The sequence below is a fragment of the Haemaphysalis longicornis genome, unplaced genomic scaffold (assembly GCF_048455015.1).
Source record: "Haemaphysalis longicornis isolate Haplotype H1 unplaced genomic scaffold, Haemaphysalis longicornis Haplotype H1 scaffold_2, whole genome shotgun sequence".
Taxonomy (NCBI): domain Eukaryota; kingdom Metazoa; phylum Arthropoda; class Arachnida; order Ixodida; family Ixodidae; genus Haemaphysalis; species Haemaphysalis longicornis.
In genome coordinates this window covers 117,748,481-117,766,887 of record NW_027526295.1, presented here as the reverse complement: position 1 = coordinate 117,766,887, position 18,407 = coordinate 117,748,481, and the positions used below count along the sequence as shown (strand labels likewise).

Sequence of the window (18,407 nt, the reverse complement as noted above, 5' to 3'; positions counted from 1 at the left end):
GGAGGTCTCTTCTCGCGGGTCTCGCAGCACCAAACTATGTGGAGAAAGAGACGAGCTGTGGGCACCCCTCCAGATCCTGTCTTTAATCGAATACACTTATGAGGATTATAGTGGGGCACGAGAGAAGGGTGTCCCCTTATTTCACAAGATCCGATCGTGCTTGGAAGGGTTTTCCGGTTTACCATATGGCATTGAAAGAAGCAAGTTCTTTCTTTGCTTGGTTTACCCTGATGCCAAGATAGGTACCGGCATCGTAGAAAGACAGGGAGCCTATGGTTGGAGCTCGACATTAGCTCCGAGTACCACCATTCGCGCGTTCTTACCCTGCGCCTGTAAACACATCACCAAGGTTGGTTCCAGCTCATCTTTGGGGGCTCCGTGTCCGCGGTGTCACCGAAACCGTCACTATGATTACTCAGATGCCCCGGGCGGAGAACATGGCTGGTCTACCCTAACAGCATTGATGTACTTATACGTAAAACACTACTGCGGAATTTAAAGGGATGGTGAAAATCAAAAGCAAATGCAAAACGAAGAGGCCAGTTGTAGTTTTTTCTCGTAGTTTACTCAGCCTTGCTGAAATCAACGAGCATGTGGGAAAGATCACCACCCCCACAAAAAGTCTTGAAGGCAGTGAAGTGGAATGTAGAACCAAATGAATACGCCATCTCCATTCCGGAGGTCGTTTAGGAACTACTACTCTTGTCTGGCAACTCTTGCATTGGATAACTAGACGGATGCCTAACTAAAGCAATAAGCGTGCTTTACCGCACGCGGGTAATATTGCAAGCGCAGGCAAGGTCTCGCGGCGCCCAACAAACGAAGCAAATGCTCTCTATATTTCCGTAGCCACTTGTTCGCAGAGGCTGCAGAGCAGACGAAACTGAAATTATCGAAGCCTCTTATATATGCAGCGAGCGTACGAAAGCGTTAGCCCGCTTTCAATTTTCTTACCAAGAGAAGAAATAGAGCTAATACAAACAAAATATTACAAATCACGGTTGCGGCAAGTTTGAGTCACGTTTTTGCATTCAATTGTCACACATATTCGTACTTTTGTATGTTATTTTTTTTAGTTCGCATTTTTGCCATGCGGCATATAAAGTTGTATTTGTATGTTATTTGCGCTGCTAAAAAGCTGATTTCTCTTTCTGATTTCTTTTGTTGTGTACATATTCCTGGTGCCGAGACAAATAGGCTTACGACAAAATCGCCCATACTTCCGGTGTTCTTGGGTGAACGTAACCGATTGGCACACGCAAAAACAAATTGAAAAGGTGCCGGAGCCATTTCCAAGTACGTACTAACCTTAAATGCTGCTAGTTGGTGGCTGTGGTTGTAGTGGTACTTCTGTGCCCAATCCTGAAAGAATTGTCAACCAGAGGTTATGACATTGATTAAAATGCACATCGAAAAAGAAACTGCGCGCAAATTAACGGGGACAAGAACACATGAAGACGGCACAAGCGCAGCCTTTTAAAATGCCTTTTTGCTGTATCTGTTCTGCCCTTGTGACAGTTAGTGAATATCGACATTTGTGTCATGCCCTGCTTTCTGGGTAATGCAACGGCAGGATTCAACGAATAGCATAAAGCATATTCATTATGTTTGAAGGGCTGCTAGCTGCATATTTTTAAATGCCTACTATACACCACTTTTTGGAGCGACTTTTAATGGCTGCCCAGAAATAATAGTTACGCATATTGACAAAAAAGTGTGGTTAACGCGTGGCGTAACTGGAACATGCAAGTCTGGAATCTTTCATCGCAACCTGTTTCAGTTTTTATATTGCAAGTCAGCGCATATTACACCCAAGTATACCGCCCTTTCTTGCGAAAGTTTTCATAACTGCTTAAAAATTTGTACGACTGTGAACGTAAAACCCTTATTCGACCTGTTTCTGTTTGCGTACTGTTTAAATGTACGCCGAACTTTCCGCCTGCGCCTGTCTCTACCGGACTGGTTCCTTGTACAAAAGTCTCGTAACCTCGTTTTACTCACTCGCCGTAGCTAGAAAATACCCTCACGTCTCATGAGGCTACTATAGTACGTGCGTTAGAGACCTGCATATATTGGCGCTGTGGTTTCCTTTTACGGCGTGAACCGAACAGCCTATATCTCAGAGAAATTTTCCCACTCTCCTCCAGCATGGCTGTTTCCTTCTTCTTCGCACGTGATCACGGGATCGCGCTCGCTCCGAAAACATGAACTCTTTGTTGTTTCAACAATTATCTGTATATCACAACGTGCGTGTTCGAAACGTAGTGTTCTAAGCCTTTCGCCTTTAAAGAGTCTCCTAACTTTGCGGAAGTGTCATTTGCTTTGTGAGGTTCCGGGTCACCAAGCCACGATAGATTATGAGGCAATCACAGTGCTGACACAATTGGAGGCACGCTGCAGTAATTACCTACGAGTTCTCATTTATAGACTATTGCCTTGCATTCAGAAGGTTATTCCCCTCCTCGTCGATGCACGCCCCGTTCGGGCGTCTTACATAAACCCCTCAAACGTAATGAGGCCGACCATTCCGCTTCCCGCACGCGTACACAACTGGCCATTATCGAAGAGGGCGGAGCCACCCTTGTTGCCCACAAGGCCGGTATGCTCATAGAGTATGTATACATGCTTCTCCACTATATTGTATACCGCAAAATACACCTGACAGGATGCCCATGACCGCCGTGATTTGAAGACGCCACTCTCTAGAAACTGCGAAGAACACGTATCCCCAAAGCATCCTTCTTCCCTCACATGCATCGAAATCAATCATCCACCACCGGTTAATTCGATCTTTCTTTTTGCCCCTTATGCCAGCAGGTTTGGGCATGTCGAAAATCTTGACCCTTCACGTTTGTCAGAACAGATGACTGGAGAAGCGTTTTAGCACACACTACTAGCAGTGACGGGGGGGGGGGATTAGGTGAAAGGTGTGAGCGCATTTTATTTTTCCGGGTAGTCCACACATTATAAAAACAGATATCTACATTCAGAAGCTTGCGAGTAACTCTAACGAACTTCAAATGGTGTCATAGACAGATACTCTGCTTGAAATGAATATCCAGGTGATAAGATGTGTCGTATAGGGTTGATATGTAAATCATACTTTCATCTTAAAATGGTGTCCAGTAATAACTAATCTACTCAAGATTGCTATCCAAATGGCGAGCCGCGTACAGTCGCTCAAATCTTTAACTAGCGATCGCGAGCGAAGGCATCTCTGGGCGTGAGCGCCATTTAACGGGGCCAAGTTGCAAACGGGTTGAGGATAAGTGCATGCTCCGGAGGTGCTCATCACCTGCGAGGTTGATCCTTGTTAAGAACGTCACCCCATGCAACCGAGCTGCAAGCGAGCAGGCCGCGTGGGTACGCCAAACATTTTGCTCGCATTTTATGTTCCAAAGATCAGTTTTACCGAAAAAAAAAAAATCGCGCCAATCCACCCCGTGAATGTGGTTGGAAAGCAAAGCTGTAAACGGCACCCATAACGATTACCCATGCGACGTCACTTAAATTCACTCACATCGCTCTACAAATAGTAAAACCAGATAGAAGTGAAATGCATTTAACCACACGATTTATTACTTCAAAGAGATTTTCTTGGTTAGGTTAAATCAATGCATGATGCATGAACGGTGTCTGGTTGAGTTGTATTGGTGTAGCACAAGAGTGGAAACTTTTTTTATAAAACTAAAGTAAGCTCCAACCCGGTGTTAGACGATCTGACTTCTCCGAGATTTGCGGCAGAGAAGGAGGAGGAGGATGAAGAAATACTTCTGATCAGATTTCTGAACAGCCCAGAGTGCAGCCCTGGGGAGTGGTTCCTTCTTCTTTGGGGCCCATATGCAGTCCGCGCGGCCTGTCCGCTGAAGCTGGGTAGGTAGAGAGGGCCTGGACAGCAGCATCTCCCATTGCTCTTGTTGGGTAGTTGACGGAAAGAGAGGAGGGTGCTCAGGGCTAAAGTCGCACACCCCGATTACGGGGCGGAGTGCTCCTACTTCTGAGCAAAATTTAGATTCAGCATCGTAGCGATTCGGATGCATTAAGTGAAGACCCGTAGGCTGTGGGAAGGAGACCGGATTGTATGAGCCGTAGGGTAGTTTGTTGTTCTCTGGAAAGAGCAGGGTAAGGCGAAGGCACGGTCTGTCTCAGAAGGCGATAATCCTGGGTTATCTCCATGAACGTGCAAACCGGGTAACTGTCCTCGTGAAGCTCCATAGCACGGGAGGTAAAAGCGCAGGCTTGTTGGGTGGGCGTATTTGTTGCCCTCCATTGAAGCGAGAGGGGGGGGGGTGTCCAGATGAGCTGAATGGAACCGTTTGGGGAGTGGTTTTTTAGCACGCGCAGTGCAGGGCAGGACACCCAAACCCGACTGGTAATTCCAGTAGGCTTTCTGGGAGTCGGTGACTACCCTCCGAACTCCTGGTTGAGTGAGAGACAAGGTGATGGCTGCCTCTTCTGCTGCCGTCATTTCTTGGTTCCTAAGCGAAGTACACGCAAGGAGGTTGGTTCCGGAGGTAGCCACGATGATGGCGTTTTGCTGCCCTCGGTTTTTGGAGGCGTCTGTGTAGATAACTGCTTGGTGTTTAGCGCTTGAGCCCGTGCTTTTCGGTGACCCTCGTCATGTGAGGGCTTCATATATCTAAGCAAAAGGAGCATCTTTAGTTTTAGTCGCCAAGAGTCTGGGAGTACGTCAAGCGGAGTGACATTCTGGGCTTCCCAGCCAATCTGGTGAAGCATGCGGTTACCCACCGAAGTTCTGAGTCGGACCTTCTGGTTAGAAAGATGGCCTTCTATCAGCTCTTCCACCGTGTTATGGAGCCCCGTGCTAAGCAGCCTCTGTGTGGACGCACTAATGAGAAGACCAATGGCCTGCTCGACCGCCTCCCTAATCATTATATAAAGCATCTCGATGGTTTCCTTGTCGAGAAGAAGACAGGGGGTTGACGTAAGTGACTCTCGAGAGGACAAAAGCTTCAATTAATCGAAAGGTACCGAATTTCTTTAGGCCTCGCTTCTAGGTGGCAAGTCGCCTGATCATGTGTATGATTTGAATTATGCTGTTTTTGAGGCGATGCAAGGAGACGTCATTCTTGGTGTTAGTCTCGAGATGTAGGCCCAGGATCGTGATGCTGGGGCTTGGAGCGATGGCCTGGCCATTAAGGAATATTTGAATGTATTCCTTGATTTGGCGTGAGGGCGGACGACAAGGAGCTGTGATTTTTTACGTGAACACTGGAGGCCACCGGCTTTAGCACATTGGCGTACTAGAAGTGAGATGCCATGCATTGGTGTGATCTTCATTTAATTTTTGTAACTATTAGCATATGAGCAAGGTGTGCACAAGGCCGCCAGACGGGCGTGAGTGGTCGCGTGACGCTTTCACGTGGGATTCAGCGAGAACGCAGGGGGTAAACCCGTAGATGTGCTTGGTGAGTACACCACTTGTCTTCTCCGTCTTCGCGTGGGCTCGTAGCTAAATCGGTAAGACAACGGGCTCTCGCTTTGTTAGTCTATTAGTTCCAGGTTCGATTCCCGGCCGTGCCAGTAAATTCTTTTATTTGTTCGCTGGAGGTTTCTGGTGACACCAACGGTCGCGAAAGAACCCTTGGGGGGTAGAGGTAAAAAGCTTTGCTTTAAAATCGAGCAAATAAAATGTAAAGATACGCCCAACACGCCAAATCAGAAAGGAAGCCCAAGAACATATGTTGTTCATTTGCTACTTCCTGACGTAAACGCTTTCTTCATCTGCAGAAAGGTGGGTTATCAACCCTGTGTGGCACCGTTGATCCCCCGAACATAAACTACAAGCAAAATATTTCGCTTGCTCATGCTGCCTGTTCGTTAGCAGGGCACTTGTATGGGGTGACGTTCTTAAGAAGGAACAGCCTAGCAGACGATGAAACCGCTGAGCCCGCAATCTGAGCATGCGCTTAGCCTCAATTCATTTTCAACTTCGGCGCTGTTTAATGGCGCTCACGCTCAGAAAAGTCGTCGCTCACGCACGCAAGTTAAAGATTTGGACAGCTGTACATGGACCATCATATTGTTTTGAGCGGCGTGCGGCTTTGGTGGTGAATGCATGTTATTAAAACACACCGGGATGTTAGTTTTCGGCCACCTTAGCGACATAACGTACCTTGTGTTTTAAAGCCACTGGCCGCGTCAGGTGTTTTGTTCGCAGATATAAATATTGGATTACACTGGCGACATTACTTTCGCCTCAAACCCGTGCCTTCACATTTAATTTCGCCTTATTCTACGAGTAGTGGCTGGATGCCTGACCACTCCGGACCCCAGGATACATCAAGACATAGAGACGAGGGACCTAACACCCCGCCGGAGACCCGGCATTCCGCAGTAATCATTTTCTCTTCTTTGTGAGTGCCCTAACGTCTGCCCTTCATGCTCGCCTTATAAAAATTTACCAGTCTTTCAGTCGCCATATTTGTCGCCGCTTTTGCTCATTCCGCCTACGGCCTATAGCTTCCGCTTACACATGGTTTCAATTTTCAACTTCAGTGGATTGTGGTTCCAAACACATTGTACTATCGGCACACCATGACGTTATAGCTTCATTGAAGGTATTTTGAATTGAGCCCTATCAAGAATAGTTGGAGGACACTTACCGATTTAACCGTCATGTTTGCTAGTGCCAACTTGTCCAAGCAATAAAACACGTAGTCAATCATGGTCTGTCTGTTCTGAAAGCCAGTAAAAAGTGCGGCATTTTTTATCTACTGTTAACAAAAGTTTTCGCCCTAAAAGGTCAGTCTTCCCGAAATCAAAGCTCGCGTTTCTAGGGGGACAACGCCATCTTCGCAATAAGACAATGGGCGTTATTAGACAAACTACAAAAGCGCTTGATTGAAAAACAAACCGTTAAAACCTGAAAACGAATAGCCGGGACAAACACCCTGTTTGGGGCTGCCAGGTGAGTTGCCCATAGTGGTTGTGACTCCTCTCTCAAGGGAGTGGGACATTGACTTACTGCAAACAAGTCGAAAACAATGTCGGGCAAGTCGCAAAATATTGTCCCGGTTCTTCGGTCAATGGACCGTGACAGAACGCCACGAAAAGAACGAGCGCTTCCCTGCGGTTGCGCTCACTTCGCACCGCTGCCGACATTACTTGGGAGATGTCAAGTAGAAGAGCGGTTCGCCTGGTTCTTTGCCGATGCTCCTGTTGGTATTCGTTTTTCTATGCGCCGTCGCACGCCGTTTCGACAAGTTCCGGCACATCCTTCACCACTTTTACAGGTTCTAAAATTGAGTGTGCAGCCAGCGCGGGTTGGAAAAATAGGGGAAACAATGGGAATGAAGGCGAGGAAACACCAATACTGGTTAACGGCCAAACAACACGATGGGCGAGGCAAATGCTGGCGCTATGCCGATAAAATATTATCAGTGAAAAGCTTAGAGAACAAAGTGCTTTTTGTAGGGTGAACGAAAGTGTACGAAAAGTGCCGTGTTGATTAGTTGTTAAGGCGGACAGAGGGGTGCACTTTGTGTCTAGCCCACGGAGCAAGAATATGTAGGAGGCAAAATGGCCCAATCCGCAAGCAAGCGCGAGCGACCAGATAATGTCGCAACAAAAAACAGGGCTGACTGCCAAGCTTCGTAGCTGCGACGGCGAAGGAGAAGGTAGCGGTACCTGATAGACGAAATGATAGCGGCCGCAATTCATTCCGTTGCTGCACAGTGCAATGCCGCTCGCGGTGGCTGCGCAGTTTCTCCGACCGTGACAGATGCCGCTAGCTTAACCTACGAGGAGCACTTGTGACATTATATGGCCACGCTAGGAAGCTTCGTTTCCTCTCCTATATTATTCTTGCTCTGTGGTCTGGCCTCAAGTTCCCGACGAAGACAGACGACGTGATCACGCGTTGGTAAAGATCAAAGAGTAAACCACACACATTTTTTTCTCTTCTTTTATGAAGAACTGCATGCGCCGGAGTGGAGAAAAGACGGAACATTTAAACTTGACAGACTGGTAGGAAACCCTTCATGATCTGGCAGATGGCGTGTTCATTTTTGTGTGACGCTGATGGCTGTAAAAGCGATGAGCGTCTCGTCGGCTATTTCAGAGCTTTTGATTGGACCTGTGGCCAAAGTAAATTATTTGGCCTGCAGGTTGACTACGCTGGAAAGGGATTGTACTATCTTCTGGAGTATGAGCAGGCTTCCGTACATCGGCTGTAGTCTGTGCGGAATTCCTACTGCTACGACATGCATGTCTGATTTCTAAAAGTCCCTTATTCTTTAGCGGTGCTACGTCCACTGGGAGATATTTTGTGGACACTAGACATCCGCTGGTACAGTATTCACCAGCCGGGATTATCCGTAGTGCTTATCAAGCGCGCAAGGAAATACGACATCCGCGCAAACGTGATACCTTGACGGGGGCAGCCAGAAGTGAGAGCCTGCCGGAATGTGAAATGGAGAGCAGCGGGAACTTTATGTTCGAAATTATGAGCAGCGCCAGTAGAGAGAAAGCGAAAGAACTTTATTTGTTAAGAAGTAGAGAGCTTCGGCTCTCTCTGCCAGTAGTTTTGTCAGCATTAATGTAAAGACGAACGGAGGCGCGGCTTCAGCCCGCAGCGCAATGATGTTACTAATCCCCTTGTCGGTGTCCTTGCCAACGAGCCAGTGTTTTCATGTGTATCTATCACACTGGCACAGTGTAGAAGCAAAAACGTTTGGTTTTTGTACATTGTACTTGTGTAAGGTGGAATACTGTGATAAAAGATCGCGTGCTTATTGCTGCCTCCGTTTATGAAATGGAATCTACATGAGCGTCAGCACCCTGCTCGAGCTCGAAAAGAAAGAATTCCTGCTAAGAGTGTCGCAGCCATGTTGTCAGAAAGTAATGGAATGCCTTAATGACACTTATACAAAAACCTGACCGGCGGATTTTTATCCAGCCGTCAAAGGTACAAACAGACAAAGGAAAAGGCGATGGCTTTGAAGTCGTTTTTTGATAGGCTTGTCCAACGACGTGACCCGGCCGTAAGTGCCCGTGAATAACACTTTGACAGTGGTTCCTCCACTGGGTGATAACTGGTCAATAAATGCTCACTTGTGTATAAAAGATCCGGCAGGTTCTGCTCACAGACTTGAAAATCCTGACTTCACAGGGGACTCTGCATGGTAGAGTGCATCATATATACGTGCTGCTGAGAGCCTCGCTGTCTCACGTGGCCTTCAATGCTTTGAGGGAAAACATGGCGAGTACAGTACGTTCCTTCCAAAACGCTACACTTCAAAAAAGAAACGATATCAATTTTCACATCGTAAAACCTAAGGTTTATGTCCGTTGAATCATTTATGATAAGTTTGATGCACATTTGCTGTGATGGGTGCAAGATTGAAGGATTGGTGTGCGGTTAAGAGTACAGTTGTTTTCGGTCTTGAGCGGGATTTATGACATGCTGTACGCTGCCAAGTGTAGCTGGCCCTGTAGGAGTAGTTAAGTTTGTAATTCAGATGACAAATGTTCACCTTGCGGATTTCCTCGCGTTTTTGTACTCCAAGTTGGAGAAGTGTTCGGTGTTTCCTTGCGACGAAGCACCAAAGAGGAATTGTATCACAGGCGTACCATAATGGAAATATATTTGATATAGTGTATTATCCTCGAAAGTCTTGCGTCGATAGCGATTCGGTGGTTAATTGAAACGATTGGCTTTGCGTTCGTTATAATGTTAGGATATACTGCGCAAATAATAGCTCGGTTGGAACAGCCAGCCCCAGAATTCTGAGCTGAGACCCAGAATTTGGAACAATATTGACTCATTTTACTCAGTAAAGTTGGAACGAAGACAAATCTTTTTAGCATACGACATAGAGGTGTCAATTTAGGTATAAATTACCCGTGGCTGAACCCGCTGAAACAAAGCCTGTGGAGCGAAAACGCGGTTTTTATTCCGAGAACGCGCAGTTAACGCGCAAACAACTTCACGGCAAAAAAACCGCCAACACTGCTGAGTGCACCAGGCACTGTGGGCATAGCAGGCAGCGAACTTAATTCAGATGGCGGCTTCTTGTATCACTTGCTATGGCACGCCGACGTACACATCCCCATTATTCTCCTCCCTGTACCAATGTCTTTGGAACAAATGGGCGATTATACTACACTCTCACAATGGAGTCACTGTGCGCTGGCTTGAAATTGGCTGAGCTTGAAGGTGAGATGGAAAGACAACTTCACCCAATCGGATGGCACATGATGGTGGTGGCTTTGCACAAACGTACATCAACGCCTCAAAACAAAGTACCATTCCAGTGCAATTATACGAACCTGGGTACCTCGCGCTTTGTAGCCGACGTCTATCCGATTGCCTCATTCCCACACGGGGAAGCAGTTCGGAATTTTGACTTAAACTTCACTCATGCTGTATGGGAGAAAGCTTCATGTTTTAAGCATCTCTCGCTTAGGAAGTGAATGCGCTGTTTTATACTTTTTACATGGAGTAATCAGCTTCGGCTAAAGTAAAATTAACAATGCTACAATTTGCAAACAGACCCGAAAGGCACTGAACCTGCTCGTAAGACGCCACACCTTATTTGGTTTGGCTGCTGTAAAGTGTATGAGCTGGAAAAGATGGCACACGGGCGTGTCTATTAAACATTTTACCCAGTCTGCAATGGTCGGTCATTGTGCCGTGTTGCCTTATGTCACTTTGTGCCCTTCTCTCCTGCAAGAAACAAATGAGGAGTTTTTTTCGAAATGAGCCAAATCCACCTATGTCGAATTTCAGAAAAAGCTGAAGTTTGTCACAGGACTTAATGCAACGCGGTCAAAGATATTATATTATATGGCTCACATCTCAGCTGGGGGAAGTTTAAGGCTGCAAGTAAATAAAATTATGCGAAGAATTTCAGCAATCTTGGGGTGATAATTCTGGATTTGGCGCGTATCGAATTGAAACCCTCAAGTTGATCAGTAGTTCTTCTAAAACCTTCAGTGCAATCGACTCCCAACAATGATGCGATGGTGTTTTGGAGGAAAAGGCATTAAACATCCGCATGAGGGCTTTCGAAACAGCAGGTGAGTCACGAAGAGCAGGTGAGTATTTTTGGCAGCATTACCACCTCTTGAAATTCTTCGGTAGAATAATTTTCTTGCGAACGCTTAAAGAAGCTCTTCATTGCCTTCCAAAACGCTTTCTTCACCTTAATGACGTGGCTCGTATCCCCAGAGGGGGTGGGGGGAGATTTGCCAGGGCTTCTTTCTAAGCGTCAGCAATTTAGTTAAGTACTGAAATGGTATATATGGGAGTACTCCATGAGGTGGTTGCGGTGTTTTTGACAAAATCATCAAAACGCGGCTCCAATTCCAAGTAGCGGCCATGGCGAGGCCCATGGAAACCACTTCGGCCCGGCTTGCACTTCAAAAGTCGTTCCCGCTGGAGCCGCCATCCGCGAATGGTTCACTCGTTTACGTCGAGGTTTCGGGCAGCGGCTGAATTGGCGATTTCTTCCTCCAATAAAATGGCATGCCCCTTGAAGCGGGCGTCGTACTCTGCACGACACGCTGTCATTGTAAGGGAGCCGATGGGAGACGAAACCCAATGCAGCCAAAATCGCCTCTTCCACCACACACGACGAAAGCAACGTGCACACAATCACAGAAAAAAAGGCGGAAACATGGCGGAAACAAAGCTATTTATTTTCTTGCAGCGGATCAGAATGCCTTTGGCAAGCCTAGATTGCCGACATAGATCGCTGGGTGCCCAAAGCTGGGGCCGTCCATTAGAGCAGGGCTTATTGTTGCACTTTTTAGACAACCTTAATTTCGGTATTTGATTCTAACGCGAGGGTTGACATTAGGCAGCCATAATTTGAAAAAAAGAACTCGCGTTGCAATCGACTAAATACGTAATCTGTACGGACAGGGGATAAAAGATTTTTTTCTTGTCTCTTAATTTCATTTCGTTCAGTTGTTCCTCTGTACACTTTGTCGCCCACGTCGGGGGCAGGACCGGCTCTATAGATTGCGACCTGTCCCAGCTCACGGATTCCGCGTGCCGAATTTGGTGTAGCTTGCTTGGCCTTTTGTTTTTTCTGACGCCACTTCACCAACTGGCGCGACAGTTTATCTACATTTCTTCGCTGTATACGTGTTCACGCGGCCTGTTGCATTTGGTAATTCGACTTTTGCTCTGTCCGTAGTACTTAGTCTTTGCCGATTCCCTCTTGGTGAAGTGCTCACTTAGATCGGGCTCAACGGCCAGCTAAAATAAGTTTTCTTTATTGCGAAATTGTTTCTCTGCTAGGCAGGGGCCCAGTTAACGCCCACGCACATGAAATATTGTCCGCAAAATGTTGTCAAAAAGCTGCTAAGCATTTCTTAAAACGTTCCATGGCATTCCAAGCGTTTGTTAACGCGCATACAAACGAAGGAATACTACCCCCAATATATTCAGCGCATTTTGTTCTATAGCGTGGATCAGAAAAAATGAACAGGAAGAAGCACTTCTCTCTCACTATTTGAAATAGCTAGACACGACGGCGAAGTCCGAAGCCAACGCCCGCGTTACGAACCCGTAGGAAACACCGTGCGCCCGGAACGCATGATAGCTCCTTTGAGCCGGAGGCGTTGGGACATCGATGCGCGAAACGCGAGGCAGGATTTCAGGCAGGCAATGGGCGTCTCCGTGGGAGATCAGAAATATGCGTCGAATCCACCCAAATGTGTTGGAGCGATGGCACCACGAGTGCTCCTAAGAGCGTTTTAAACACATCACCTCCCTCAAAGTCAGGTTGACTGCTTTTATCGCGCAGGAAGCGCCTTGAATAATCTTAGCCAGAATACTGGCGACATGGCAGATCCGGAGCTCCGAAGCATAAGCTGTAACCAACCGTGGTGAGGTGTTTATAATTGGATGGTAAGAAACCAGAAAAGGTGGCCGCCGGAGGCGCGGTGAAGCCCCGGGGCATGGGCTCCCAGTCTTTTTGCCAGACAGAGAGCTCCGGGACCTCTTTCGGCGTCAGAGTAAACTGTGCGAAGAATGAACCCGCTTTCTCTGCTTTATAATAAAGCGTATGGTAATTTCTAAACCCTCCGAAGACATGATCGGCCCCGAAATAGGCCGCATTAAAGTATCCTTCACACCAAACAGTTATTTCAACCGAACAATATCACCATCATACAGATTCTTTATTAATCCCGCATCTTGTATCAGCTCCGTTTTTTAAGCACTGCCAGCCGTGATGTTTTAGTAGAACAATCTGGTACCGCATTCCGAACGGGAATAAGTTCAACTCCTGAACGAGATAAATATACTGCTAACCAAGTTCGTAACGATAACTGTTTACACTCACTTGATTACACCGTACCTGTGATGTGCAACCGAATATACACACACATTGCTGACTGTGACAAGATTGGCCACCGAGAATTGCTTTGTATAATATTGAACTACAAAGTAGAGAGATGCTGGTATCAACAATGTTTCTCCTGTTCTTCTAGGGAGTGATCTATTCCTAATATGCGTTTGACATTTTTCAAAGTTAGTGTCCTACGTGAATGAATAGTAATAAAGAATTTCTATTCAGTTTCTGTCTTTCTGTGCATTGTTTCTGTGCATTATTTCTGTGTAACGTTTTTTGCGATAGGCGAATCTGTGTAATGTATGTTCCGTCAAAGGTTCCGCAGCTGCATCGGCACCCCGCCCCCGTCAAACTGTATGTATAGCTTTTTTGCTCGAGCGACCATCAGCATTGTCGACACTATACCTATGTTTAAAAATCAAACTGACCTAATTTGCTTAACAATGAGACATCAAGCTTGGCGGCACATCGTATGTGAAAAGAAGGAAATAAACTATACCGCATCAGCCGTCATTACTACGTTGCGTTACAAAACATACTCATAGTTGTAGCAGCGGTGTTAAGGTTGCATTTTGCACAGTTTGCATAGGAAATCTCCAAGAAGAAGTACCGCCTAGGCCGATTGAGTTCTTAATTTTTGAACTGGCACCTTGGCGTACTGTTTGGAACATTACCTTGGGAGGACAAATGCCTGTTAGCTGCTTTATCTGACACCTTGCTGTATGAAATTTTTGATGGGCTAAATCAGCCCAGGGAGCTTCAAGTTCACTCTTTTCTTCACTGCAGAAATGTTAATACGGTGTTTCCTGGATGATTTTCTTCAGAACAACGTTCAATAGATAATAGATTACCTTTGTGTAAAGTCTTTTACAGAAAATGTGCTGATAGGCGAGCCTTCTCTTGAAAACAATATTTTGATGCTAGAATGCTGAGTCAAAAATCGCGCGGGCGTTAGCGGCGCGCAAGTTTTGTATGTTAAGTTAAAAAGTATCCATATACACGCCGTAACATGGATGACCCTGAACCTTCGTGCGTTCGATCATATGACCTTCAAAAACTAAAATCGAACTGGTAGCGTTCCCGGTGAAGGTTTTGTACCGGGATGACGTGTATAGAATATTGATGAGGTTGGGGTCAATGGGTTTGTACGGTATCAACCCACCCAGGGGTTTGTAAGGTATCAACCCAGCACGACAAGGTGAAAAGGCATTCGAATCGAAATAAGCGGGAAAAAACAGAGGGTAATAGTACTTCTACAGTAAACTATTTCAACATAGAAATATCCGTGTTTCGTGTATTTTACTGGTGTCACCTCCTCACCTAGATAAATGGGCCGGCGTATGGTTAGTTGAGACGGATGAAAAGACGAAATAAAAAAGCCAGGGGCAAGCAGTGGACTCCGCGAGCGGAGCACCGGAGTGGCGGAAATCTGTAGCACATGATCTTCTCTTATAATGAAAACAATAGGATAAGGAAGATGGTGATTACCACCATGATATCGATTGCGATGGTGGGTAAGACAACGCGGACACTTAGTTTCTATATGGTCTATTTTAATGTTTCCATAATTTTTTCACCCTTCCCATATCTTGGCTACCTTCAAAGGCTTGCATTCGGAACGTTTTTGTTCCTATACAGCTAAACCTTAAACACTTTTTGATGAAAGTTCTGTAGTGTTGAAAACAAGGTCGTTGTGTGAAATGAATGTGTTTGGATTAGATTACAAACAAGTGCAGAAACAACTTTCTAAGGTAAGGAATGAGTGCGTAACCGAACTCTGTAGACACCGTGTCCAGAGAGTGCCATCCAGCGGCCCTTCAGCTCATAGCTGCCGCCATGGCTAGCTCATCGTCTGATGATAATGGGATTTTTAAAGCTAGAATGGCATGAAGCATACTGTCTCTGGCTAGAGCACAAATCGTGCCTTCTTAGCTTACTGACATCAAAGACAGTGGTTATAATCTGGCTGCTGCATCACTGATTTGTTATATTTTCTTTAGTTATAATTATAGATTTTATGCCTTAGTTTCTTGCGTAAGAAACGACTGATTTATTATTGTTAGTTCATGTTAGGTGATGTTAGATTGCGTTACGTATGGGTGACTGATCTAGTCCACATGCGGAATATTCCGAACCGGCTTAGAAGTGCTTCAGTAGAGACCCTGTAATAACGTCGGAAGGCACACTAGATATAGCCTCTTGGTAAAGTAAGCACTCTGCAAGCGCTAAAGGCAATGTGTATAAAAGGGGGTGTTTGCTTGATACAGAATCAAGTGGACCTTCAACGTTTTGTCACAAAATAAAATTTGATAAATATATTTATACTCAGAGAGATAGATTATGACGCTACTTAGCTGTACCTCCCTTAATTATTCCTGTGATACGACTCCAAGAGGTATAAAATTACCTACCGTGCTAGCAAGATGTGTAGGAAAACCGTATTTAGAAGCAGGGTATTTGTTTGTGGACGTGTACTAGAAGCTTTAACGAGTCAATAATTCTATTGAGCCTTAATCATCACGAATTCTTTGGATGTAGCTTTAACTATTTGCATTTTATCACTATAAAGAGCCGAACTATTTTTTTAGGTATTCGCTTTTACGTGGGCCCCGGAAAAGGGCTCTTCATTTTTGCAGCATGTATGTCTACACTTGCTTTGTATCAATCGCCGCAAAATGCACTAACTGCACAAAATGAAACTTCATGCACTCACGCTACTTCTTTCCTCCGCAACGCTCCAGCAGAACCGAAATGAAACACAGAACCGGTTCACCTCCTGCAATACAGGCTTTGTTTATAAAACAAGCAATGAAGTACGTTTCAAATTTTCTACCAGAAGCCATGGATACAGAAGATTAACCAGAGAAAGATTATCATGTTATTCTCAGTTGATTATAGAAATCAAATTTTTCCCAATCCGCATATTTGCTAGACTACCGAAGACAAACAGAGCTATCGAGTAACAACGTAAATCGGGTTGAATGCCCCATTGCACACTATTAGACGGAATGCTGAAACCAGCACAGTAAATGGAAACTCCTCTTCTGTATAATTTATCTTCCTCTTCTGTAACCTAGTTTCTGATGCTGCAGAAGGTCTTCTTTAGCTTTGCCAAAAGTGTTTTACCCTTGCCTCGCGAAATATATCCTTTTTTGAAAAGTAACCTCACTGCTCCTGCTGGTTAGGCTTGCTGATACTGCGGGTTGTTTACACCACACTTTGCCGTGGGCTCTTACTATACGGCATTTACTCGGCTGCAAATGGCTGGGTGACACAGTTGAACGGTTTTTAACCTACCTGAACTGTTTAAACTCCCCGCCGGGTGATTTACTTGCTTATTCTCCGATTTTGCGAAGGCGGCTTCAACTTCACTTAATATGTGATCTTGAGAAGAATGATTTTATCAGATAGTGGGTGGAAAACCTTGCCAAGGGTGCAATGTCTTAATGACAGGGCATTAAATAACGACGTCCGTAATCGTCATTATGACATCTTTTTTGAGGACGTAGCCATGTTGACATCCCCACCAATGTGACGGGGAAGAAAGACGAAAGGGGTAAAAATTCTCCTCTCGAGCACGCAGTGCTTCATGCCACTTTTCTCTAATGGAAGAAAAAACAAAACGTAGGCGATTAATTAGGCGCCACATCGCAAAGTGTGACTTATTTTGAGAAATATATTCTCATTTAGGGGTATCGTGCCTTGATAAATTCAAATTTTAAGAATGAACGAGAAAGCAGAAGTTTTGTGCGTTTTTCTTTTTTGGAAATGCAGCTGTCGTCAATTTTTACTTCAACACTCTTTATAAAGTAAGGATGCAGTAAATGAATTGCTTTGCTTTGGGTATCTTTTGTACATCATTACGTATTGCTATTCTCGAGTTACCTATCGTCATCACTATTAGTTTGTTATCAGACTGGTGTGGTAATATTTCAAGTTGTGGCATTTTTATACCCGTGGTTTTCACCCAATGTCCCTGTCATGAGGACGATTGAAGAAAGGCTATCACAGTGCGAAGAGATTTGCGGGGAAATGTGCACAAGTCTGGTTCAACTGTGCCCACGGACCGATGCTGATATGCAAACACGACGTGTTTTTTGGTCCCCTTGGGTGCACTATTTTCGGTATCTGCCATTTTGTGCACATCTATACAACTAAAAAACATTTTATTCAATGTACTCCAGGGCCGCAAGACGAAGCCGGCGATTGCGCCTGAATTTGCACTCGTACGTCCGGATGGTCCTACAGCTCTCTTCATGCGTGTATTTTAATAACAGTTGGAGAAGCCGCTTCTACGTCAAAAAAATTCTGCCCAGTGCTGCCTTATAAGACGAATCGCCTACGTCAGGCTTTGGCCAATCTTCTCAGGTGAGCTGCCGAGATAACTTTACGTTAGGACGAGTGTGTTAGGACGAGGCTGGGGTTCGAAATACCATCGAGTCAGTTGGCGATTGTATCCGCGATGTTCAGCGAAGCCGAAATTGCGAGCTAACATGTTTGTGTTTTAGATATTTTGCTTGATGCGTACATAAAATCAGTGAAGAAGGCTTCCTTATAAAAGAGACAAAAGAAATGTTCGGGATTGGCTTGATGGCTCTATACTATTCTTTTCAGTCTCTACATTTTTTAACACGAAAGTGTTTTATTCAGGGATTTGCGAAGATTTCGCTCACGTCATATTCGTAACGGAAGGGACGCCAGTACAACGAATCAACGGCCTGTAAAGAGTACAGCCCTGCCCAGCGGGTCTTTTTGCGGCGTGGAAACCTTTAGTCCTAAAGAGTGCGTTATACTTCGGGTTGTGTGTTTTCGGGTTTTATTTTTTCACACGACAGTGTTTTACGTCGGGATACATGAAGACTTTAGTGACGTCATATCCGTCATGGAAATGACGCCAGCACACCTTTACCGAAGCGACCCACCAGCAGGACGTTGCTCGCTAAGCACACCCACAAGACAGCCGCCGACCCGCAAATAATGCTCAGCTGCAGATTTCGTTGCACGTTTCACTTTCGTGTTTTACCGATTCCTTGACAGATGAATCGTCCACAGCTTTTTTTTTGAGCAATCAACAATGGT

General features: G+C 45.5%; 1 protein-coding gene across 3 annotated transcripts in view; it reads right to left on the bottom strand.

Annotated features, from left to right (window-relative positions):
* The window catches only part of LOC144167329 (uncharacterized), a 40,591-nt gene that overhangs the window by 8,195 nt on the left and 13,989 nt on the right, over window positions 1–18,407 (bottom strand). For 2 of the 3 annotated variants that reach the window (XM_077696622.1, XM_077696623.1), the window contains exons 3-5: window positions 16,042–16,104; window positions 6,627–6,701; window positions 1,309–1,362 (exon numbers count right to left, since the gene is read on the bottom strand). In XM_077696622.1, coding sequence (XP_077552748.1) covers window positions 1,309–1,362; window positions 6,627–6,701; window positions 16,042–16,104 — 192 coding nt within the window. Of the gene's footprint in view, window positions 1–1,308; window positions 1,363–6,626; window positions 6,702–6,988; window positions 7,502–16,041; window positions 16,105–18,407 lie in introns of those variants that run through there. The other variant, XR_013321956.1, reaches the window with a different exon arrangement.